This window comes from Vicugna pacos, chromosome 5 (genome assembly GCF_048564905.1).
Source record: "Vicugna pacos chromosome 5, VicPac4, whole genome shotgun sequence".
Classification (NCBI taxonomy): domain Eukaryota; kingdom Metazoa; phylum Chordata; class Mammalia; order Artiodactyla; family Camelidae; genus Vicugna; species Vicugna pacos.
This window is the reverse complement of record NC_132991.1, coordinates 22,164,123-22,189,391: the sequence shown is the minus strand read 5'-3', so window position 1 is coordinate 22,189,391 and position 25,269 is coordinate 22,164,123. Positions and strand designations below refer to the sequence as shown.

Below are 25,269 nucleotides of genomic sequence, written 5' to 3'. Positions count from 1 at the left end.
CTAACCTCAAGTGAAAGTATGTTACTTAAAATCCTCATCAAATAATAAGGTTTCACAGAACCAAAAATTCCACAAAGGTTGTTTTATTCAGGAAGTTATGAGAAATTTATTCATTCAAATAGCTTTTATATAGTCTTAGTTTTCATAATAAAAATGTTGGCAGCTGAATATTAAGAAATAGGGACATAGTACTCTTTCGTACTTGAGAAAAGGAAAAAGGTGAGAAAGTTACAGTAAAGTGTGTTGCAAATTTCTTGGAACTTACTGAATTTTACTGTATCCACCTATTACAAAAGAATGGAGGGGAGAAGGGTCATCAAAGTCATTCAAACACCCAACGATGCAGATTTCCATCAAACTGGTTTCAATTTCTGATTTATCCCTACCAGCGGTTTACCTTATTCTGACGCTTTGTATTTATTTCTTGAGCATCAGAAAGTTTAAAAACTGGGAGGGAATCTTGGAGATCCCTCCAGGCCTAACTATTTATTTTTCCCATAATCAAACCAAGACCTGATGAGACTTGATTTGCAGTCTTAGTGCATGTGAACAATGGGTCCCCTTTCTTTTTAACCTAAAATCAGAACTCCTTACTTGAAATGCAGGGACCTTAATGATCCTGCCTGGGACACCCTACCACTGCCTGTTCCCCTTCAGTCTGACTAAGAGTTAGGAGGATTTCTCCAGTCATCACAAATATCACCTCCTCAGCAAAGCCTTCTCCAACCTCTCTCTTTCCTTTCCCACTCACACAGAATGATAAATTCCAGAAAAACAAGGCTCGTTCATGTCTGTGTCCCCAGTGTTTGCAGACTGCTTTGCTTGTAGTAGATGCTTGAGAAATGTTTTTTAGTTGATAAATGAAATAACTGTATGACATTTGAGTAATTTAGCACCTTTTGGAGAGACATCAAATTAATCTTTGATGCTCCCCTCATTCTTGTCCCTCTATCCAAAATTTTCTTTATGTCCTCTTGATTCCATTTCCTAATAACTTTTATCTTTGTCCTGCTTTCTTTATCCCATTTGCCATTATTGTATTTAGATAATGAGCAGCTCACTTCTGCATGATCACAAACATCCCTCAACTGACCCTGACATTTCTATTCTTGACCTCCTTCACAGCGCTACCACATATCTTTTAGAACAGATCCAGAATCCTACAACTTCTCATTGCCTCTTCTGCTACTCCTCTGCTTTGAACTGTTGTCACCTCTTGTCTGCTTCTCTTAATCGTTCTCCAGAAGGTCTTCCAAAGTCCACCCTTACCCTCTTACAGCCTACTCCCAAGAAAGCCATCACGTGATAATGTTAAATTTGCTATGTCATGTCATGTCACTTTTTGGACAAAATGAGCAATGAATCCCAAGTCTTTATATTGCCTTATAAGGGCCTGCATTTTCTGGACCCTTTGTCTCACTAATCTCCAGTTTGTCTATTCTATTCCAGCCACAGTGGCTTTCTTGTTCCTCAAAAAGCCAGGACACACTTCTGTCTTAGAGCTTTTGATAAAATACTCCCACTGCCTGGAATTCTCTTCACCAGATAACTGCCTGGCCCACTCTCCACCTCCTTCATCTCTTCATCACATTGTTTTTTCCCAGTGGTGAGCTTTCCTGAATGTCTTTTTAATACTGTTCATTGCCAGAGATCCCACAGAGTATTCTTATATCTCCTTTTTCTGTATTACTTTTCCAATTACCCACAGGACTTTTCAACTTCAAAGGTATTATACAATTTGCTCTTTATTATGTGCATAGTCTGTCTTCCTTTGCTGGATATGAGCTCTATAATGGCAGGTATCTTTGCTGTATTTCTCCACACATCCCAAACATTTTAAAAACTGCCTGTGATATACTAGATGCTCAATAAATATTTCTTTAATGAATGTAAATGTGGTACAGGTGCATTATGCAGCTATGCCTTTAAAATTTCTACAATGTTCAATGAAAATGTTAATTTCTTTTCATGAATGATTGTATATCATTCTTTCTTTTTGGTTATTCCAAGCTCTTTTCATCTACAATCAGCCAAAGTGTTTCTTCCAGTCTCCACTGACAGTCTTTTCTAACCAGGCAATCCAATGGGATGACCAAATGCAAACAAGGGTGTGTCTGAGCATACTAAAACTCTGCCTTCAAGGAGGTGAGATCAGTTGGGTAGGATATGGGTATGGTTGCATGGGTAGAGGAAGTCTCAGTCAGGTTTTAGGCCATCCCACACAATGGGGCATTAATATTGCTAAACCACCATGCAGAGTGAGAAGAAACTCTAGGGAAACAGAAACACATTGCTCCAGTTCAAATTGATATTGGAATTAAGAAATAACAGTAGTTCAGGCACATATAGGAAAGGTAGAGCTACTGCATAGGAATGAGGATCAGAGAAGGCAGTAGTCATAAAGTATAACAAGAGGCAAAAAAAAAAAACCCAACAACAACAACAAAAACAAAAACAAAAGCTCAACTGAAAATGAGAAAAGGAGCAAGGAGAATCTAAATCTGGGCAGTTGGCAACCAGCACGATCTGAAGGAAAAGATGTATGCCTAAGTGATGGAAGCAGATTGAAAGCTACGAAAGACAATACAAATCTTGACGAAATAGGTTGCTTCAGCCCGTGAACTGTGCATTCGTCCCTTGATGTCAGCTGCTAGTCCCCGAGTATGACTATTATAAGGCTTGAAGTGGCCATGGTATTAGACAGGTAAAATATTACCAACTCACTCTGAGTAAAGAAGATCTTTATCACTTCCGATTTTCTAAAGAAATATTCATCTATTCACAATTGCTCTGCCCTGTTCTAAGTCAGCTGATTTAATGCTGCTTTGGAAAGAAGCTGAGGAGGTATCATGGAGGTCAGTTCCTTTTCCTCCACTCATCTGCCCAAACAATATGTGAATATTGTTAAGACAGAGTGCTTCACTTGGTTCTGTTACATATTCAATTACACCTTCAAATCTTACTCAAAAGGAACATTGTTAAAATTTGTCCAGTGAAATAAAAATGTGATACACATAATTATAAGAAAGCACTTCTTGATATCCTAAGTTTTGGTTAATAAAATTGTTTCCTGAGGATTCAGAATAATATGTTGTCCTTACAAGAGCTAATATTGTCAATATTTTCTTGGCATGAATGCTTTATTAACAAAATTTTGGCATATTTTTTCCTTGAAATATATTATTATTTTGAAATACTTGTTTATAATCCTCTAAAGTAGTATTGATGCTAAAAAGCACAAAAAACAGCAAGAAGATGTCTGGATTTAGAACTTTAGAAAGGACTATTTGCCACATTGATTAAAATACTCATGAAGGATTTTTTAAGTTGTCTATAGCTGGTTTTGATGGATATATTTGGTCTTTGTAGAAGCATATGGAAATGCATATTTAATTTGACAGTATTTTGCAAATCATACCCACTTCGGAATAACTTGCAAAGTAGAAATGCTACCATATGCTAGAAGATGGTTTGTCTATTATGCTGAGAGTAAGGCAAGAGCCATATATTCAATAACAAAATTTAAAAATATTTTTCTTGGGCATTGTGGATAATGCAAGTAACAAGAGATCAAGAGGACAACGTCCTTGTACTTAAATATTCAGAATGAATTTATAGTTAGTTTTTCAAACAATCACATTAGACACACTAAGAAGAATTCTCACAAGGATCACAAGCCCCTTAGAAAAAAAAAAAGTCAGATGGCCAATTTCTATCTAAGTGTCTATGCCTGTACCAGACCTTCTGAGATCTTGACCAAATCTGATTGGAGAAGAGATTCATAAGAAAATCAAGAGAAGCTATCTCTACATGCACTTATCCTGATGGCGACAGACCTAACTCTAGAGAAAAGGATGATTCCCATTTAATCAAATCCCTCCTCTGGAGTGGAGTTAAAAACAAGTGACCAAAGAGAAAATGGATCACAAAAATTCAGACCTTTTTTCTGAGCAATACATTACAAGTGTTCTTGTGGCCTTTGACAGTAGCCGATCCCAGTCTTGGAAGAACCAGGACCCACTGGGTCTGTGTGTGATGAGCAGTTTCCCATGCTACCCAACACACCGTCTATCATTGCACCATGGTTTCTTTGGCAGTTGTAAAGAGTCAGATGAATACACATGTTTTCTCAACAAAAACAAATAAAAGTTTAGCAATAGCTCTTCATAGTTTATATCAAAAACCCTTGCAGATTCTGAAGGTCACTTTAGGAACAAAACTTGAAGTAATTAAAACAAGAGCTGAAGCTCTTTGACAAGTCTTCCCTTTTGTATCTAAAAGGTTTACCTCATATATCTTCAGAGACACTAGACTGCAATTTTCAAAGAGAAAATAAATTTTGAGGTTTCAAAGCACTTCAGTTTTCTCAAATTAATGATTATGTCATCATTATCTGAGAGTAGTGATTTGCAAGCAACAATGGCTTTAATGTATCTTTTTATACTGATAATTACTATTTTGGTTTTCTTTGAAGAGCCAGGATTACTTTTTCTCTTAAGAAAATCAGATTATTTACTGAACTTATTTTTAACTGATCATGCCTCAGTGCACAAGCATTATTTTTACAATCACAACTTAAATTCACCACATGTGATAATTATCTCAATGATTCTGCGTACTGAAAAATGTCAAACTAAGAAGAGCAGGGATCCTTTTAGAGTTATTAATTTAAAATAGTTTCAGAATGAAGATAGGTATTGGTTATGTATGTCATAAGTCCATGGATGAGTTGTCTTCAATCAAATTAGCTTCTTTTGGATCCCTTACAATGAGGATTTGGGGACTAGCATTTACAATAGGTATAACCTACTCATGAGCACAGTTCTGAAACTAAGTGAGAGTATGAAGCAAATTTGATTTCAGCACTGTTTATAATTTCTAAAATATTGTAGAATAGGGATAAAGAGCAATTTTATGATAATAGGCAGACTTTTAAATGTTAAGTCAATAACTCAAGATTCCATAAAAAATTCTAGTAAGGAGCATAAAAAGAAAAAGATCACCTGACATATCCCTTAAAGAAATGTCATTTATGTAATTCTTTTTTCTTCTTTATATTTCCTTAAATTTATGAAACTAATCAAGCGAAATCTCTCTTATAGGCAACAAGTTCAGCTTTCAGAGTAACAGGGAATAAATTTATTCACTTAGTTAACATAGCATTCCATTTTGCAGAGGTATTGTATCTGTAGGTTTCCCCACCAACTTGCTCTAGATTTTCCAGAGAAGCTCTGAGTGAAAGTTATCTGTCTCCACTGCTCCTATGGTGATGTCTGAGAATTCACCCAGCAACTACTGAGAAGTTGCCTTGTGGCACATGTTCTAACCTTGTGTTACTTGTCCTTCAAATTGCTTATTCAGCTATCGAAATGGTTATCTCTTCAAATGGACTGTAAGTTTTTTTTAAGTCATAGCCAACATCTTATATTTATTTCTATTTATGAAAGTTTCTTGTACAAAAATATGTATCGGTTATGTTTGCTCATGCCTCCTCAATTGACTTAGATCACTCTCTTTACTTGATAGAGCAATGAGCACCTTAGATAGGATACTTCTATTGGAGTAGGATAAAATGGAAGCTTCATCATGTTTAATTCCTAAGATTAGAAAGATGTATGGATATATTGGAAGTCCTCATTATTTGATTACAAATGGAATACCAGGAAAAGGCCATTTAAAATAAATCTATTTTAAACCAGAAATCAAACTTCAGTAGTAAATAATGGAGAAAAAAATTGATAGAGATGCTCTTGAAAAATAAAGTTTAAAATTATAGAACAAATTTAATTTATAATTTGATAAAACTTAGATTAAAATTATAATATGCTAATTATTTAAATTAAAAATTTTGTTGATTTTCTGCTGTATTTTGATAAATGTTATGATAGTAGAGTCTTTTTCATATTACATTTAACTTTTTTAGCATTAGCATAAAGATGATCATTTCCACAAAATTGTTGAAGCATTCATCATTTCCTTTTACTCCTTGATATTCAAGTCATTTGCTTTTGAAGTACCGTGTCTAATTTCCTCTCCTGCATCTGTTAATGGCTGTGACTCCGACATAGCCTCATTGTCCATGATTTTGTCACTCAGCAGTTCTTCAGTATCACTTGCATCATGAAATCCTGAATCTCTTGGAAAATTTTACTTTACAATCCATTTCCATTAAGTTTTTATTGTGTTATACATATAACTTTCTATAATCAGCAAGAGACCAAACTTTTCTTATAATAATGCATAGAGACAAATGCTGATACTAATCGGGAAAGGGTGTTTAGTAAAGGCTAATTTTATAAGTGAGTAGTTCATTAGTGACAATTTCCTATCATGACAATTTTTGCTTTCCTGCATTGTCATGTATCTTTGGGGACTAGGATAATGCTTTGATAATCAGGAACTCTTGCAATCTGCAATAAAATGAAAGTAAGGGCTAAAAAGTAAGCAAGTAGTTAAGGTGAAAGTGCACATCGGTGTCTTCTACAGATGTCTATTGTTGAACTCATACCTATGGATGAGGTGCTCCTGGGTAAGAGGAAGGGTTGAGGCGTTGAGACAATCAATAAAAAAGTGAAAGAGTAAACCTTATGAAATATAGACAAGTAATCACATACATTGGAGGAGAAGCGAGAGAAAATGATACACTGGAAGATAAGGGCTGTGGGAGGTAAGCATTAAGGACTAAGGGGATGGCCAGGTACCTCTCCTCTGGCTGGCTGATAGGGCAAGAAGTCACTCATATTATTCATACTGAACACCTAACTCCAGAAACAGGCTAAACAGGTAGAACAGACACTGGGAGGTCTGTGTCACAGCTCAGCTAGGGATTCTGTGAGAACTCTCACTGAGAAACCTGTTGATATTGGCCTATCCAATTTGAAAGCATCTCTAGTCTCATCAATTCATACACTTTACTACTAGGAGTCTTGTGAATTTATACACCTGGCTACTGCCACCTACACTTTCTCATTCTCTCAGCCTTTATGATACCCTGTGTGGGTACTAGGCAAAGATGTGGTAAGTAGTAAGTCATGAAGAATCACAGAAACAAAAACAAGGCTTAAATTATAAATGAGTTTGGGGCTATGGTATTCTCCGGTATTGCCTAGAGAAGTATGTAGAATCAAATATATCAAGTCAGCACTCCCCAGAACAAATGTGCATTAGTTGATTTCCCCGTATAACATTAATTGTACATTTGGGAATATGCTTATAATTTTTTAGTCTTTTTCCTAAATTTTCTTGATGCTTATTTTTATCCTTTTTTAGACTTTCCTGTACATTGTTTTATGTCTTCTTTTTTTTAAGTTCCCTAATAATAATAATAATAATAATAATAATAATAACCTACATTTCTGAGCTCTAAAATTTGCCTTAACCATGAACTGATGTCATCCAGCCTTTTCTGCTGATTCTTTTTATCCTGCAAATTACTTATTACAATAAAGGAGATGACTCAAGCCTTTAATAAAGCCTTAAAAATGTCATCTCTACTTAAAGCCTTCAATCGAATACCTCTAGCTGTTTATGGAAATGTGTTGGCATGATTTTAAATTCTAGCATTTTCAAAAAATTATCAGTAGGCCTCATTCTTGGCCACTCAGAAAACTTAAAAACAAAAATCATAGAAGAAACAAGCATTTCAAGAGCTGTCACACACGAGAGAATTTGGAGGTTTTTATGCCAACACGGAAAGTGAGAAATAGCAGTTTTCCAATATATATGATTTCACTGGACAGGGTGAAAAAGTAAGCCATAGACGGAAACTTAATAGCTCACATAATCCACTCCCATTTTCATGCTAGAGTCTCTTTAAAAAAAACCAAGAGACAGAGGTGGTGTCTTGAATTGTAGTCTGTGAGCACTTACAGAAGAATCTTTTTATGGGCTTCAGATATATTTGAATCCCCTAAAACCAAAAGGTTAAGTGTTAATCTAAAGTGTACCAGAAATGTCAACGCTTATAATGTTAAAAAGAAAAAAAAAATCAAGATTTTTAAGTACTTTTTAAAAGTGATACATTTCTGATTGTCAAATTCTTACAACTAAAAATATTTCCCCTCATATTTCAGAGAAATAATTATTAACTGTGTAGACTAAATTGAAGTCAGCCCTAAAGAAAAAAAAAAAACACAAGATGGCATTTACGCACAACCAGTCCCAATTTGGTGTAATTGTTAGCTACAGACAAGGTTGAGAATATGACACCGGAATGACAAAAGGTGATGATAAACTAGGAAAAGGTCAAATTCTAGCTGAGAAAAAAATAGCTCGAGTTATAATGCTTAATGCAGTGGATTGACTCTGGCCTCTACTCATCCTTTTTATTGGCAAGTGGTTCTTGGAAAAAGTCTTAGGTCATCAGTTTTGAACAATAGCCAAAATGACTATTTAAACAAGAAAGAAAGTGAAATTTCTTGATATAGATGTAATTTACCAGTTGCTAATGGAAACATCATGCAAAAGATATTTCAAAATTACACACTGAATATTAAACTTTTAGAATGAAGGCTTACATATCCCAGGATCCACTCTCTACACCAGGCGAGCCAACCACTCCCATAATGCCTTTCTTAATTGATAAACAGCCTTGATAATCGTTTATGCTTTTTGTTTAACCCCACACCTGGAACACCCCTCACCTTATCTTCCACCTTCATCCTGTCACACCTCTTTATAGAATGCTTTGACTACGTAAGTACTGCACTATAAACATATAGTCAAATGATATCAAAGAAAAATAATTTAAATATATATACTTTAAAAATACTTTGTAAAGAATGAATGGATCAGGAAAAGTTATTTGTACTATTTATTTGAAATAACATGTTTAGCCACTAGATGTCACCCTTTTTTAAGCAACAAAGTTGACCTTTCAAAGTTTGCAACAACAAAAGCAGTTATATTCCACTATAGAGTAGAAGTTGGTACCACTGGAATTAGTCCCTCTAATATCACACAAAAAGATACTTTAACAACAAACAAACGAAGAAACAACAACAGCCAGGGTTTCCTGTAAGGAGGGCTTCATGAATCAAGCTGATTTGAGTCTTGTCAGTCTCCAAAGCCACATACTTAAAATGCGACAATAGTTAATACTGTATAATTCTCAAAAAAGTTAAAAAATGGCTCTCATACAAATATAAAATGAACACATATAAAGATTCCATTCAGCTCGTTAATTAGCAAGGGAGTCAGTAAGATGGTAAGGCCAGTATGAGAGAGAATGCAAGGAATGGAGACTTACAGAGTCAGTCTGAGCTTGGCAGTAGGAACAAAGCTGTTTAATGTCCCAAAGGTCACAAATTATAACCTTTAAGGTTATGTTTCCTGAGAGGAATGGTCTGTACTAGGCAAGATTCTACAAGTTATCAAGCAACTTAGTCTACATGTATGGATCTTCTAAGTGGCTGTAATAAGAGCTTTACCTGCATGATGCCATTTTAATCTCACAGTAATTGCCATTGAGGTAAATGCTGATGTTACCTGTATTTAGAGGCTAGAACACTGAGAGGTCAAGGAGCATTCTTTGGGTTATGGACCAGCAAGTGATCAAGCTAGAATGCAAATCTGATCTGTGCATCGTCTTTCTCCTGGGAGCACAGACTTAACGATCACTTGTAGTGTCTAGAGGATGTTGGGATTCTACAAGGTGAGGCATGTGTGCACACCCTACAACTCCTTCGCCTTCTCCTGTTCCTCACCCATGAAGGGCAAATAATGGTGAAAGAAATCTAAAGTGCAGCAGAGATGCTGTAAAATCAGAGCTTAACTGCTAACACTCTGCATTCTCTAGATTTTGTGTAGATTATTTACCACACCCCTGATGCCTCCACCAGCTTGCCCTTTGCCGGATCCTCTATTGCAATTTAAATAAGTGGAGAGATGGAAATGATCAGAGTGGTGAGTCTTCATCCAAAAGAAAACAATATCTTATATATTGTCTGTATGGAAAGCACTTATGCTAGGTAAAATGTTATCAATGGTGCTCGCTAAATATGAAAAAGAGACCTTTTAAAACATGCATGATATTCCTATAATATGATATATGCTTCATATTCTTTTCAGAAAGTTTGGGGCATAGGGAGACATCTAATGTACTGACAATACAGTCAAGGAAGATATCTGCCTAACAAAATGTCTGTCTAAAGGAAATGCTCTATCTAATCTTAAAACTTTAAAATCTTGGAGAAATTTTAGACATAATTAAGTTAACTGTAGAACATCATCTTAAATTTATATGCACAGAACATCAAAAAATGTGAGGTGCTCCAAGCTTTATTACTAATTTAGTCTCACTTCTCATCAAGATTGTACCACATAGCCAGTGGCTAAGAAGATTCAGAAAACTAATCAAACATTATTATATTACCTATTAGGAGTCTAGACAATCTCCTCATCATACACATTCTGATGCAACAACTTTGAAAGGATTTTTTTTCTCAGAACATTACTTTTTTAATCTCCATTCCAGATAAAAATAATAGAACCACTTAAGAGTTCCCCAGTCAAATAAAAATGTGTAAATTTGTTGATGAATCACATTTGCATTTATACTTGCTCTAAAAAATGAAGAGTGCTATGTAAAATTGACAAGTATTGCTTTTTATGTAGTCAGTCTGTTGTTCAGTGTTCAGCTTCTTCAGTTTTCATGGATTATAAAATCTTTTAGGACAGAAGCTATTCCTTGCAAGACCATCTTATAATGTTTCTAGCTTTAAAGGTAGATATAATTTTAATATTCACATACCACATTTAAGGCCCTATTAGGCACAGCTCTGGTTGCCTTTGATTTATTCATCAATGTGAGAAACCCGAAATTTTCTAAAGTCTAATTTTTGAAAGAAAATTAAGTAACCTCTTCGCATTAAACCATCTGCTCTACGTGATTACAGTGACTCATTTTTAGCATTGAAGCTTCCCTTTTTGTGATTAAATTTCTTGTTCAACCAAGTGAACGCTTTGGAAACCATTTATTTCTGATAAAGTATGCCATTGTTCATAGAGTAGTAAAATAATTGTAATCCACCAGATTCTTATTGGATAACATTTTAAAGAACTCATGTAAATTTAGCATATTATTAATGCAAATTAATTTATTCATCGCAAGACTCTGAAGATGGTACTCACGCAGGTTTGACTGTGTGGGCGTGCTTTTCATGGACAAAGGCACCAGCAAGACCTCCTGCTCCTGAATTTAAATACTGGATTCAGAATAAAACTATGTGAGTTTATCTAAATATATATGACAGAAGTAAACAATGTAATAATTTGACTACTTTTATTATGAAACCAACTTTTGACAAGTTCAAAATGTGTGTTTGAACTTTTATAATAAAAACATAAGTTGGGACCACCTTGTTCAAAGAGAAAAAAATGAAACAGCATAATTAATTGAGAATAAATAACTATTACTTTTTTGGCCAAATTTTGTCCCAACCAGTAGCTAACAGTTCCACTGACATATATCTGATTTCAAATCTCATTCACTTCAATTATGTTGCTATCAAATTATTTAAATATTAATAAAAGATTATATTTTTAAAACACCTGAATTAAAATAAAATTGGTGTTATTTCCATGCTCCTTGTCAATTATATTGTCTTCAAATGTCAATACCAAGTTGATTCCATAAAAATTATCTTTACGTAAGTAGATGTATTACAACATATCAACATGCAACCAAGAACCTAATCGATTTGAATTAAGTTCTACAGTGTGGAGGTTTTTGTTTTACAGAAACTCCTTCTTCATAACTGAATTGAAGGGATAAATACTCTTTAGTGCATAGAAATACCAGAATGTAATCATTTATCAAAGTTTTCTATTATGTAACCCTACAATTAACTGAAGTCCAAAAATATAGTAATAAAAGAAATGGAGGAAAGTAATTCAAATTCTTAAAATTGGCCACCGATCCAGCTTCTCATTTAGAATAGTGTCAATGTGTAATAAAAGTATGTAATATATTAACGAGTTTGTTGATACCTTGTAGGAGCACCAGCAGGCAAAATCAACTCCCCAGTCATGTAAGTGGAGCTCAACATTTCCAACTGCATGTGCTAGATCAAAGCCAACAAAACAACCCTGGGGAAGAACATAATAACAAATTTTGAATTTACATAATGATTCAAAATAGCAAGGACAAGTGTATTTAAGAAAAATCTCTGACAAACTGCTGTACCATAAATACAGTTTACCCTTTCGTATAGTAGCTCACAAAGTGTGAACCACAACATCCTGGGCATTCCAAGACTCTTTCAGGTCAAAACAATTTTCATACTATAAAGAGGAAGACATTTTTTGCCTTGTTCACTGTGTTGACATTTGCACTGATAATGCAAACCCAGTGATGTATAAAATCGCTGGCACCTTAGCACAAATCAAGGTAGTGGATGCTTGTACTGTCATTGTGTGTCAAAGCCATTCTGTTACAGCAGGAAAAAGTTAATTTCATGTATATAGCTCCTCGATAAAGGTGTAAAAATAATACTATTGCATTAAATATCAATACCTTAATTTTCTTATTTTTAAGGTTTAATGTGCAAATTATGCATAAAACATTTGACCACATCCTGAAGTAGGATGGTTGTCTCAAAGTAATGTACTTATGCAATTGTTTGAGTTGCAAGCTGAGTTAGCCACTTTAACTTCATGGAGAACCATTTTTTCCATGAAAGAGCAACTTATTGACAAATAATAGTAATTCATACTTGGGTATTTGACATGCTTAGGTGTATTTTGGAAGGTGAAGTGAGTCTGTCAGTTTAAGGAAAAAAACTCACGATTTGTTGCCAAGTAACAAAAGTAGTTACCAAGAGAAATTAGAATTTTGGAAAACTTGGATCTACTTCTGTGAATATGACCATTTCCCAGTACTTAAAGATATTTCTGATGAGCTTAGAAGTAATATATAATTTTTAAAAGACTATATCATGGAACATGTAAATATTTGTAAAATATGGATAACTTAGTGAACCAATATCTTCCAAAAGACCAAAGCTTATTGTTATATACCATGCGTGGATAAAAGATCCATTCAAAATGAAAAATCAACTAACAGACTTAAATAAAACATAGGAAATTCCTTGATTTGGTTTCACATTGCACACCACAACTCTTAAGAAGTTCTTACTTGTCAAATTCTGGTGTAGTATCAAAGAATATTCACAATTAACTGAAAAAGCTGTTAAACTACTTCTGCTTTTTCCAATATATCTGCACAAGGACTGATTTTACTCATATGCTTCACAAAGAAAAAAAAATCAAGATATTGAATGCAGAAGCAGATATAAAACCAGCTGCCTTCTACTAAGCCAAACAGTACAGACATACAGATAAACATATATATAAAATATCTGCCAAATATAAAACATTCCCTTCTTATTTCTTTTAGAAGCTATAGTTTCCCTAGCAATATATTTATGTTAATATGTAATGGGTTTGTTATTTTTGTCCTAAAATAAACAAATAAATGTATTTTAAATTTTTGTTTTATTTACAAATATAGGAAATATAGATATATACGAACACAATATTAAAACCTCTTTGAGGATCTCAGTGATTTTTAAGAATGTAAAAGGTTTGCATTACTAAAAAGTTTGACTGCTTCAGTGTATCCTGTTAACCTGAAGAGTTAATAAAAATTTCAGTTTATCACTGAATCCCACATCATGTCCACATTTAATTTGATCAATGCATGTATGTATATGCTGTGATAAATTGCCTTAATGGCTCTTTGTCCCTTCTTGTATCCATGTCTTTTGCCATGAAACTTTTCAGTTCCTTTACTGAGAACAGTGTGCAATTCTCTGCCACTGGGATCCGTCAGATTACTTGTTTTGAGCAGTGAAACATTAGCACAATAGAATAATACAGAGAGCGTCTCTAAATCACTTGAGTGATCAGGCTTGCTCTTCCTTGCCCTCTGCCATCTCTGAGAGAAGGACTTGCATGGGCAACGTGCTGGCCCAGATGGGAGATGAAAAACTGTGTATTGGAGTCTTTCTCTCCTGACCCATGCTGGATCAGCTGCTCTCCTCATCTCCCTTTAGTTGGCCAGAGATGCATGAGTGAGCTAGTAGGATCCCTGAGACCAAGTCCTGCCTGAATCAGCTGACACAAAGGTGACCCATAAAAACGATGTTGTTTCTGACTCTATACAGTGTTCTTCTTATACATTGACTTAACACCCTAACAGCCTCTTAGTGTGTGACTCTATTCTGTCCCAGTTATTTACTTGTAGGGCTTCAAGTGTTTTGTATGTCTGCCTAGTAGAATTCAGTGTTTTAGAAACTAAGCCTCTATTTACATTAAGTTCCCAGAAGGACAACCTAGAGCAGTAAATTTATATTATCCAAACTGTACCCAAGTAGTAACTTTCTAATTTAATGGCCTACCATCAAAACCGTTTATCTACCTGCATATAAAAATGTTAAAAGTGTTACTTAGAGAATTTAGGGATTCACTTCACATTAAGACAACTTTGTACACGAAGATGAATTTTAAAAGATAAAAGAACTTATTAAATGAGAGTGATAGTTCACTTTCAAACATGTCTTACCTCTGAGTTGTTCTGCTGTTAGCTTACTAAGAACATAGGCAATAATTACAGTCCTAAAACTTTAGACTTCCTGCAACTTCTAAGAAACACATCTATCGATTGAAGTTTTTGAAGTAAATAATTGCAGAGGGACCAATTTTAGATTGTTCTAATACCTCTTAAGAATAAATAACCCCAAATTGCTATTACAGGTACTTTCCTCAGAACAGAGGGATGCAAACTATGACCTGTTTTTAATGAATAAGGTCATATTTGAGCACAACCAGTCTCATTTGTTTAAATATTGTCTATGGCTGCTTTTGCAAACACAAATGAATCATTTGCAGGAGAGACCATATGAATGAAAAAGTCTAAAATATTTATTATTTTGCCCATTAAAGAAAACATTTGTTGCCCCTACCGTATAGAATTGATTTTCATGGAGAAAACTCAGTACATTGAATAGTTAGTTAATTAGAAATCTTACTCATTATAAGGTAGCCAGAACTAGTATCTCATAAAGGAAAAATGTCTTACCAGTAATCTGTTTCTCAAACACAAAATACGAGCAATACATGCATAAAATATAACAGATGCTTCATGCAACAGGAAAAAAATACAATCTCCATCAAGATTTAGGGTTTATCAAAGCCTAATACTTAGGCCCAGTAGATGTGTACAGACACACACAATTTGTTTGTATTTTAAGATACATTTTTAAAACTGAAATTAAATTTGGAAAAATATAAAAGTTCTAAATTTAAGATTCTTTTTTTCTCACCAACACTTTTAATTAAAGTAGTATTTTTTAATGAAGAGATTTTTACAATTCAACTTTTCATAGACAAGTTTTTACATCTCAACTTTTCTTAGAAAACTCAAATAATAGAAAGGCAGCACTTTTATTTTATTATCTATTATTTATAAAGAATGGCACGGTGAAGAAACCATGAAACTTCACCTACACTATCCTATTATTAAAAGCCCTGAGATCACATTTGTGGCACCACATAAAACAAATCACTTATAGCTCCTATAGTATGTTTCAATGCATGTACAGTTTTTTCCCCGTGGATAGCAGAGAACATAAATTATTAAAATGTAACTGTGCTGAGGAAAGGCCATAAGATACAAACTGGAATGAAATCATCACAAAGTGATTTTACAAAAGTTTCACTAGATGGCAGTGTCTTAAAAATAAAGGAAAAAAACCCTAAATTTTCCAGAACCTCTGTATACTCATCCAGTTAGTATTTTCATTATTTTACCAATAAAAATAGGTAAAACAATATGAATAGGTGAAAATGTAAAGTGCACACTTGAGTGCAAACTTTATGCACTTTACTTTTGAAAACAGAAATCAAACACTTCCAACAGATTTTTATTAAAATTACCCCCAAGTGCTCACACTCATTGATACAACCACGTAGAAGCATAGAGGGGTTCAGCCACCATGTCACCTGGCTTTCTAGTCAATTCCCAAACTATGGCAGGAGTCTTCTACCCATTCTGACTACTTCTAGCCTGACTTCTTCTTGTGAACTTTCTAAATCATACATTTGATTTTAAGACTTCCTGTGTCCCTTCAAAGATTATCCCATTAACTTCAGAATGTAACTCATTTTCTTGGTATGTCTTTTTAAAGACCTTTATTATCTTGTTCTTTCCAGCTTTCCTGTCTCAGGTCTCTATACCTTCCTCCCTCTGTTTGCATAAAACTTTCTCTGTCTCTGGGATATTTTTTCCCTCTCGATTTGCCTAGGTAGCTCAGGTTTTGATAATAAGGTAACTTCTATAGGAAGATTCGTTTGCCAGACCTTCTCTCATCTTTCAGCCTTCGTTGCTTGGATCTCCTGTAGCAGTTTTCCAATCTTACTGTCTTTGACTTGTATATAATATGAACCCAAATAATTCTTGAATAAATAAGTTAACAAATGAGCAAATAATAAAGTCATGCAATTGCCAATAAATATTCTGTAAACTGATGTTAATGTTAAGAAAATACTGTTTGAGATCCTTTATTTCTATTGCAATTTTATTGCATAAACCATTTTTCAGACTTGGCATCTTTTAAAATGAAGTTTCTTGGACAAATCAATAGTAGTTTAAAATATATTTAAAATCCCTCTCAATAAAACAAGGAATATCATGCACTTTTGTCTTTGCCATCTTCAATAGCACAGTACTAAATTTTTTTCTAACCAGTGAAGTAATATTAAACACAAGGCCTGTGCTAAATTTCCAGGTGAAGAACTAGCTCACTGTCTTTCAAATTTGATTTGTCTATTATTTGTCAATTAATTAAAATGAAATATGAAATAGTACAGCTTAACTTTTTCCTTTGTAGTGTTAAAGTCTTGATAAATTTACTGATTTATTCTGTAACAGCTTTGCTTTGCACTGACATTATTAGTTTTTTCTTTCTTCACACACACAAAAAATCCTATAAAAATATATACCATCAATAAGTTGATGTGAAAAGGGTAATTTTACAAGATAAGATAGTTGTGGCTATATACAGATCTGAAAGTCAGCTCTTTTGCATATAATTGTTAAAACAATAAAATATTTGAGATAGGTAAATGACCTTTGTTTTCAAGTCATTTGAATAACCATCCAGGTTGCTTGGGAGATACCTAACAAGGGGTGCCTGCCACAAAACTTGTGGCCATTCATACATACCAGCATTTGAGTTTTCCCAGCTCAGTGCCGGTCCAGAGTTCAGTGGATGCCATTAGCAGTGGCATTCACATCATGGTGGGTATTACAGGCACTTACAAGTCCTTTCAAAGCTAGTAATGGGTACTTATGGCCTCTTATGGCTATTTGTGGGAACTACAGCTTCCACACTATTCTAATCTGATCTTTAAGTAATCTTAATATGACTCCTGATTTAATATAAAGCCACAGGAAACAACTGAAGAACTGCATTGCTATAAATTTGGACAACATTGCCTTAAAAAGAAAGACTGATAAAAACATTTGAGGAAAGTGAACAGTTTTTAAAAATATAGGTAGGAGTATGTCTGTGTTGGTCAACTTTATATAGATGGTATGGATGAAAGGTGGATTAAAACAGGTTGGAACTTTGATCTTGGGATTTCCCAAAGGATTTCATAATTAGGGAAGTATTGAATAGGACTGGGGGAGAGTGAGGATGAAGAAGAGGTAAATGAAAGCTGGTAGGGTTTTCTCCCACAGTCTTGAAGCACAAACTTTCTAATATTCATTCAACTACTATGATTCAAAAGCATATATAGATGCTGAATTAAAAATATTAATACCCAGTAAAGATTTCTATAAGAGGGGCCTCTACCATCTCTGTAAATATAGCATATCATTTCAGAGTGAATTTTTATTCTGAAAGCCTTTCCTTTTACCCAGTCTAAATTTGTTATGGTCTTCAAATATCCTTCTCACTTTTCTTTTTTTTCTCTTCATTCAACTCTGGTTAGAAACAGGAACTATGCAGTATTTCTTGTATTATGTTTACTCTGTCTTAAAGTCAGTAAGTTATTTGTATCAAGATTTCCTTCCCCAAATTATTTAGTACACCTATATACTATTTTTTGAAGTATTACATTAAGCCTTCACTTATACACCAATAGTTTGATGGGAATAGCTGTTACTCACTATTAAAACATAAAGCATAGACAAAATGAAAATAAACACACAAGTTAAAAGGGATACAACAGAATCTTCCAAGTGGAGTTGCAGGGAATATTTTAGAAATTAAACAGCTTGACAACTAGAATCAAAGCTTAAAATTTTCTGCACAACCCAAATGCTACTCAAAGATATTTTAGTCCTAAGTCTCTTAGTAAAGATAATACATGAGATCAGAAAAAAAAATAATCAGACTATGGACACGACATTGTAAACTGGCCATACTTCAATAAAGAAATAATAATCAGCTTATGTACTATAGGAAAAAAATAGACACAATATTCCACTTGGAAGCAAGGCACTTGATAATTCTAATCATATTGAAGTTCAGCAGCAAATAGGAACAGAAACAAGAAAAATTGGGAGGGTAGACAAGCTTTTATTCCAGACCATGTGATGAATTAGTCTAAAGTCAAGGTCTAATCATTTCAAATATATCTTTTATTAAAATATTATTTTAAAATGCAAGTGTGCAAAGAAAGATGATATCACAAATAATCCTTACCCTACACAGTAAGTTGAGTAAGAAAGCTACCCCATTGTCCTAGAGCTACTGGTTGACAGTGTTTATGCCAAACTGTGTATACAGAGAAGACAATAAGCCCTGATAATGTGAACATCGTTCTGTGTCTTGTATGTGGGCTGTTGCTGGGGATTTGGGGAGCTATGACTATACTGAGGAGTTTCCAGAGAGCTTAGTGTTAAAAAAGATAAGATATCCAATAAGGGAGAGTTTTGAATAAAGAGTCTTTCAAGACAAAGGCTGTGCACAGATATCAAGGAATTCATTAAATTAGAAATGAGTACTTATTTGAAATCAAAATGAAATCAGAGTTAATGTTTAAACTTGGTGATTTTAAAACTCTGGTTTGGATTCAAGGGTAAACTAAAAACTGAAAATGGAATCCATTCTGAAATGTTCATTTATTTGTCAACCTGTACAAATTAGAGTAATACGGTATTAGGATTTTATTAACCTCTTAGATCAAGCCATACCTTCATATTTTCAAAAGCATAGTAGCTTACAGCTATAGTTCCCCAAAGGAAAATATGAAGCAAGTGTCCTGTTGGAAAAGTAAAGTGACAAGGGCTGGAATGTTGGGGAGAAGAGGATGGACACAGGCAAGATAAGGAGTTTGCCTTGGGATGCAAACCCTGGAGTCCTCAATGCGGGTGGCAGAACTGTACTCAGGTGCAGACGATGGCCAACCTATTGCATTTTTGGAGGCCTTTCTGGGCTCTAGTTATGTCTTTTGAAATTAATATAACTCACAGTACTCTTTAAATTCCAGAAATATTTTAGCTATGTGATTTACATGGCTAGCTTGGTAGCTAATGGGAAACACTGGTAACAAGAAACTGGGATAATAGCTATGTCCCCTAGTTCTGTGAACAGATGCCTGGAAGAAGATGATAGTTTCTGAACTTGAGTTGGAATACATCACCTACACTATCTGACTTCCCCTTAAGTCAAAACCAATATGCGGTTTTGATCCAATCTTAAGGTAGAATGAACTGGAGCATGCATAACTCTGCTTTTTGTAGTATTAGACCGGACTGATTTTCTAAGACACTTTCATGGATTTGTTTTTACCTTTGTCAAGCACTAACACAGTCTAAAGCAATTTTCTATTTATACGTCTCTATGACCCATATGACTCTTTGAAGACAGAGACAGTGAGGTTTTTCTTAATCTCTGTTCTCTCTCTCCCTCTCTCTCTCAATATACCTAAGAACCAATGACATTTCTGGAGAGTACTCTGCAACTCAGCTACCATTAGAAAGTTTAGCAGACTTCCTGTTGAAATTCTCCCTGGTGTCACATAGATTAGCTTCCCAGTCACATAAGAGTTTGCAAGCTCTTTTAATTAGGAGAAGAGCTCCTGCAAACACCTCTAAAAGCCCTGAAGAGCTGCTAACAGGAATTACAATGGGCTATCCAAGGTAGAAGCTATTGCCAATGAAGCAACTGCCTGGGAGACCCATCAGAAGAAGCTATGGAGGGGTCAGTGTCTTGGAGCCTCTCTTAAGGAGAGTAGTTAAGAGGAGTGAATTTGAAGTTCTAAGGGGCACTGTTGAGTGCTGGCACTAAACAGAATCTTATTCAGCTACAATTTCAATTCCTATCCTTGGGGCAGAGTAAAAATTGTGGGTTTTCAATAGTCTCTGAACTGAAGAGACAATTACATCAACTATAAAGACAAAAGTTTCAGGTTCCCAAGAAAAGAAATGACCAAGAAAGGAGGATTATGTATTTTATTTTTCCTTTGGCTTTTCTAAATGTTGAGAATTCTTTGCCATTATATGATTAGTTTACATATATAAAATGAGACAATACAGTAGAAAGAGAGGTATGGTGTGTGCCAGAGCCAGACTCCAATTATAACCCTTACTGGCTGGCCAAGTCAGCCTGGGCAAGTGCTAACCTCTCTCAGACTCAGTTTCCTCAACTGAGCCATGGGAAAAGCTCACTGTTAGGGTTGCCGGGAAGCCTGGAAATACTGTGTGCCAAGTGCCTGAAGCACAGTGGGCCATCAGCTAGCACCTAGTATTATCCACATTTGTACAAAGCTCTACTGCAGAAATTAGACTTATCCTTTTAGCCTGGCTTTTGAAAAGTAGATATTGATGAAACAGGCAAATCCAGAGACGAGAAATAGACGGTGCGAGCATTGGGAGCATTTTGCTAATGAAATTTAAGGAGGATGTGTCAGTTAAGGACATATGAGACAAAGCTAAGAGCTAACAGCTACATGGAGAGAAAGAGTAAAGGATCTGAGAGGGAGAAAAAGCAAAAAGATCTTGAGACCCTAAAGTGTTGTGTCGTGTAATTTGCAGGTAAAAATGTCTTACTAACAGAGTGTGCTTTCAAGAGCAAATTCCAGCTATTTCTTTTACCAGAAAAAAAAATAGTGATTGTCTCCTCTATTTATTGTCGGAAGTAAGTGCAAAACCAAACAGGAAAAATAAAACAAATTGAGTAATACTGTTCTCTTCTAGAGTCCTTCTCCAGCTGGCAAGGATCTCACACAAAATATAGTTTGTTTGATTTATTTGGGGTACTCAAGATGGGGAAAATAGCTCAAGGTAATTTTTCAAGCTTAACTTAGTTCTTTTAATATTTAATAACTTAATGGAGCAGTCTGCATGCCCTAAGTATGTCAGAGAGTAGAAATGGAATTTGAAAAGAACTCAAATTTTACAAGTATTTTGATTTTTAGAGTAGATAACCATTATAAGGAATTTTCTGATTCCAGTTAAATGGGAGCTTTTTATGCAATTTGTGATCTGTAAAATTAGCCGAATCTATTCTTGCTGAAATATATACTTATCCATTCACTGGCCAAAGGTGTGCATTTAAAGATAAGTGGCTATGTATGTGTAAAGCCCTAGCACAAGCCTGTGAAGTTTGCAGGGTCCACCTCAGTTAGTCGTTGAACACTACTGATAGAAGCTTCCTAAATTTTAAAGTTAAGATATAAGTATAAGAAATAAGTATAACATAGTGCAAGAAGGGGCCAATAATACCTTTTGCATCATGCTATGGAAATACAATAGGAATACAGATTTAGCCTGACACAGAGGAGTGAGAAAATTTTGATGATGAAGGTCAAGGTTGCCCCCTAATTTTTCTACAGGAATTAGTCAAGAAATATATAAGTTGGGCCTGTAAGAAATAATCCACCTTACTCTTTTTTGAAAGAGCACTACAATGTAAGCAGAAATATATATGCCAGCTGTCATTCAGCTTCAGTGTGGAGGTCAACAAGGTAGGAGTGGGAGCCGTGCTGAAGATTTCCAACCCCACCTGATGGGGAGAGCTTCAGTGGGGAGAGTTGTGACTCAGCCTTGCCACTTGTTATCCTGCAGAAAAGATAGTGTAGTGTTGCCAAACTTCTAATTTTTCTGAAGATATTTCAAAGTAGGAGTTTTCATATGAAATCTCTTGCTCTGTCATTATTGGCATGTAATTTAAAAATTTTAAACATACCATGTTTGCATATACAAAGAGATAAACAAAGCAAATCTGTAGGACAGATTATAACCTGTGAAGCAGGTAGTAGGTGAGGTGGGTGGAGGAACAGATTCTTCACATGTGAAAATTCTAGGAGGAAGGGAAGCTAAGAATAAAGGCATGGAGACAAAGTATGGTATCTGGACAGAAAACATAGGAAACATTTGGTTTAGTTTAATAGTAAGTATGTGAAGGAGAGCAGAGGAAAATACAATATTGATAGTATTGATATTGATAAGTGATAATTTATGCACAATCATAAAAGGCTAAAGTAGTTTGGACTCTATTCCACAAATGCTAGAAGAGTGATGGTCATCATCTGGGAGAAACATGAAGTAAAAAGATCGAATAGGAGATACATGGGTCTAATCACAACTTTCCCAACAATGGGCAGTTATTGTTTTGGGTGGATGGTAACTCTGAACCTTTACTTATCTATTTTTATCTACCTATTCTGTTATAAAGTGGATTTAAAGCAACTGTTTAATTATCCGTCACATGGTAATGATACTTATTATATTGGAGAGAGCCCCATTTAGCTGGAAATTCAAAGTATAATCTTCCATAAGATATTTTTCTAATGATTATTATGTCAATCTAAATGGTCAATTTCTCAATCAAATTTACTTATATTTTTAAGTTTACTTATATACTGAACTTGATAATATTACAAAAAAGTCTATTGGATAATTCTTGAAGGCATCACTCCTTGATTTCTTCCCTTAAAGTGAGTTTTTATAGACAATATGATAGTTACCGTCTTTGTTCACCACCTTACTTAAGAAAGATTATTTGCTAGAAAGATAAACAGTATCTCTTCAACTCAATGAAACTTTGATATCCTTAATCTTGTTTGCATAAATAACTTAACTGATTAAAGGAGGAGATCATGAAGAAAGACATTAAGAGAAATCTCTCACATTTTATTGAGAATTTTTTTTTTCCTGCTCAAGGATCTTTTGAAATTCCATTTTGACTGCCATGAGACAACTTTTCCTTTCCATTCTTATGGTGGTTAGTGAATAAATGAAAACTGATATAAGCATTTCATGTTGGAACACTTTAATTTTTCAGCTTAACAAAGACTTAAATCAGCCTTTCTTTGGTTGGTCAAGTGGCGTAAAACATAAAATATTAGATAAAATATCCTGGGTCTTAGACAATGTAGGTATTTAATAAAATGCATATCATCTAAGAAAATCCATAAGTATAATATTTCATTTGGGGAATCCTGGGTTTGGATGAGGCTAGATCAGGAGAAATAATTAGCCACTGTGGCTTTGATGAGAGCGGTTGCCAAAGCAATAATCCTGATTGATAACTGGGAAGCTTTCTTTTCTCAGATCTGTAATCCTAATACATCTTGAGTGCAAATTTCTCTTATATTGAAAATTAATCAGTCTTTCTCACATGGTCCATTTAATGAAAAGCTTAAATTAAATAAAACATCTGATGAAAACTTCTTAGAGACAGCTCAATTTTTTTTAGATTCTTGGGCACTGATCCTCACAAATATATTTCGATTTATTGACTCAAGGCTCCTACCTGGGTAAATTTAATACTACAGATAGTTTACTTTATATTTCTAACCAGAACAATCCTTTATTATTCCCAAAGTAAAGGACACTTAGTTCATGAGACACTCCATCTAAACTTCAGGTTATTTTTCCCTTCTCTCTTTGTCTCTGTCTGTCTGTCTGTCTGTCTCTCTCTCTCTCCATACACACCCACACATGCACACACACCCCCACACATGCACACACACACACACACACATTTATCCTTGGATTCTGTGGATCAAACCAAATCTGGGTGAAAGCTGACGAGAGCTCAGTATAGATCCTTTATTTCTGATGCTCATATAAAATCTGTCTTTAATATCACTAAGAGAATAAGGTTAAATAAGAATGATGACTTAAGAGATCAGAAAAATATTTCATGTAGCTTAAAACATCTGTTCTCTGCTATGCCTATCTTTTGAACTGTATCATGATAGAGTTTTTAAATTCTTGCATAGAGACTACAATTGACTATTTTTGCCCACTCTTATCTTATTCCTACCCATTCTTGTAGGCAGGGAATTTCTTTTTAAAATTAAAATAAAACCCAATTCTTTCACTGTCTAAAAGCTCTCAATGGCTCCCTGTGAGTCTTTAAAGAGAAGCTCGAATGTATAATATAGCTTAGTGGGCCCTTCTTAACCTGGCCTGTCTGCCTTATAGACTCATTGCTTGTCACATGTTTTCTAACTATCTTTTCTGTAATCAAGTTATAACTGAAATATTTGCTTCCTTTCAATTCTGTCATTTTTTAAAGTGTCTAAAATGGCCCACCATACTGCCAGCCCCCTGGAGGGGATTTTATCTAGCTAACGCCTACTCATAATTCTAGAATTGGCTCAGGTCTCATCTTCTCTGAGAAGGTCATCTGACACTCCAGGCTAAATTAGGTGTTCATATTTGGAACTCCATTATTAAAATTTACTAATCAAATATTTACTGACAGAAAGAATACAAGATTAAAATGCATGTCACTCTACTCAAGAATATAGATAAGATTCTTCTATGTGCTAATGAAATGATCCTATTGGGTGAACTGGCAGTGACTTTGATAGAAGAATGGCTCTATTCACTACAATGTCTAGTGAAAATTACTTTATATTGCATATTCTAATAATAAGCCTTTTTGGAAAAGGTTAATTTTTGTGCATAAAAATTTCATACAACATGCCAATTTATAGTATAGTTATGTACAAAAATATTTGGTACTAATTTTCCCTATCTGATTCATTGCTCAAATGTAAGTATTATTAATCCTGATATTGATATGACTACTCTATTGTAGTGGTCCATGAGAGCTGACTCTCAATCTTCAGGACTAGAAGTATCTCAGTCAAGCTTTCTCTAGAATTTTGAGGCTTGATCAATCATTTATCTCTTACGAGTATCTCAAAATTATTTTTAACAAGAAGCCTTCCCTGAAAATGAGTGAATGGTTCTGTGAGGTGACATATGAGTTTTCAGATACCTTGGATTTTTACCAAATG

At 34.6% G+C, this 25,269-nt stretch overlaps 1 protein-coding gene across 1 annotated transcript in view; it reads right to left on the bottom strand.

The window, feature by feature from the left end:
• KYNU (kynureninase) overlaps positions 1-25,269 on the bottom strand; it is an 87,054-nt gene that overhangs the window by 19,348 nt on the left and 42,437 nt on the right. The window contains exons 9-10 of the mRNA XM_006196137.4: positions 11,989-12,087; positions 11,131-11,204 (exon numbers count right to left, since the gene is read on the bottom strand). Coding sequence (XP_006196199.1) covers positions 11,131-11,204; positions 11,989-12,087 — 173 coding nt within the window. The remainder of the gene's footprint in view (positions 1-11,130; positions 11,205-11,988; positions 12,088-25,269) is intronic.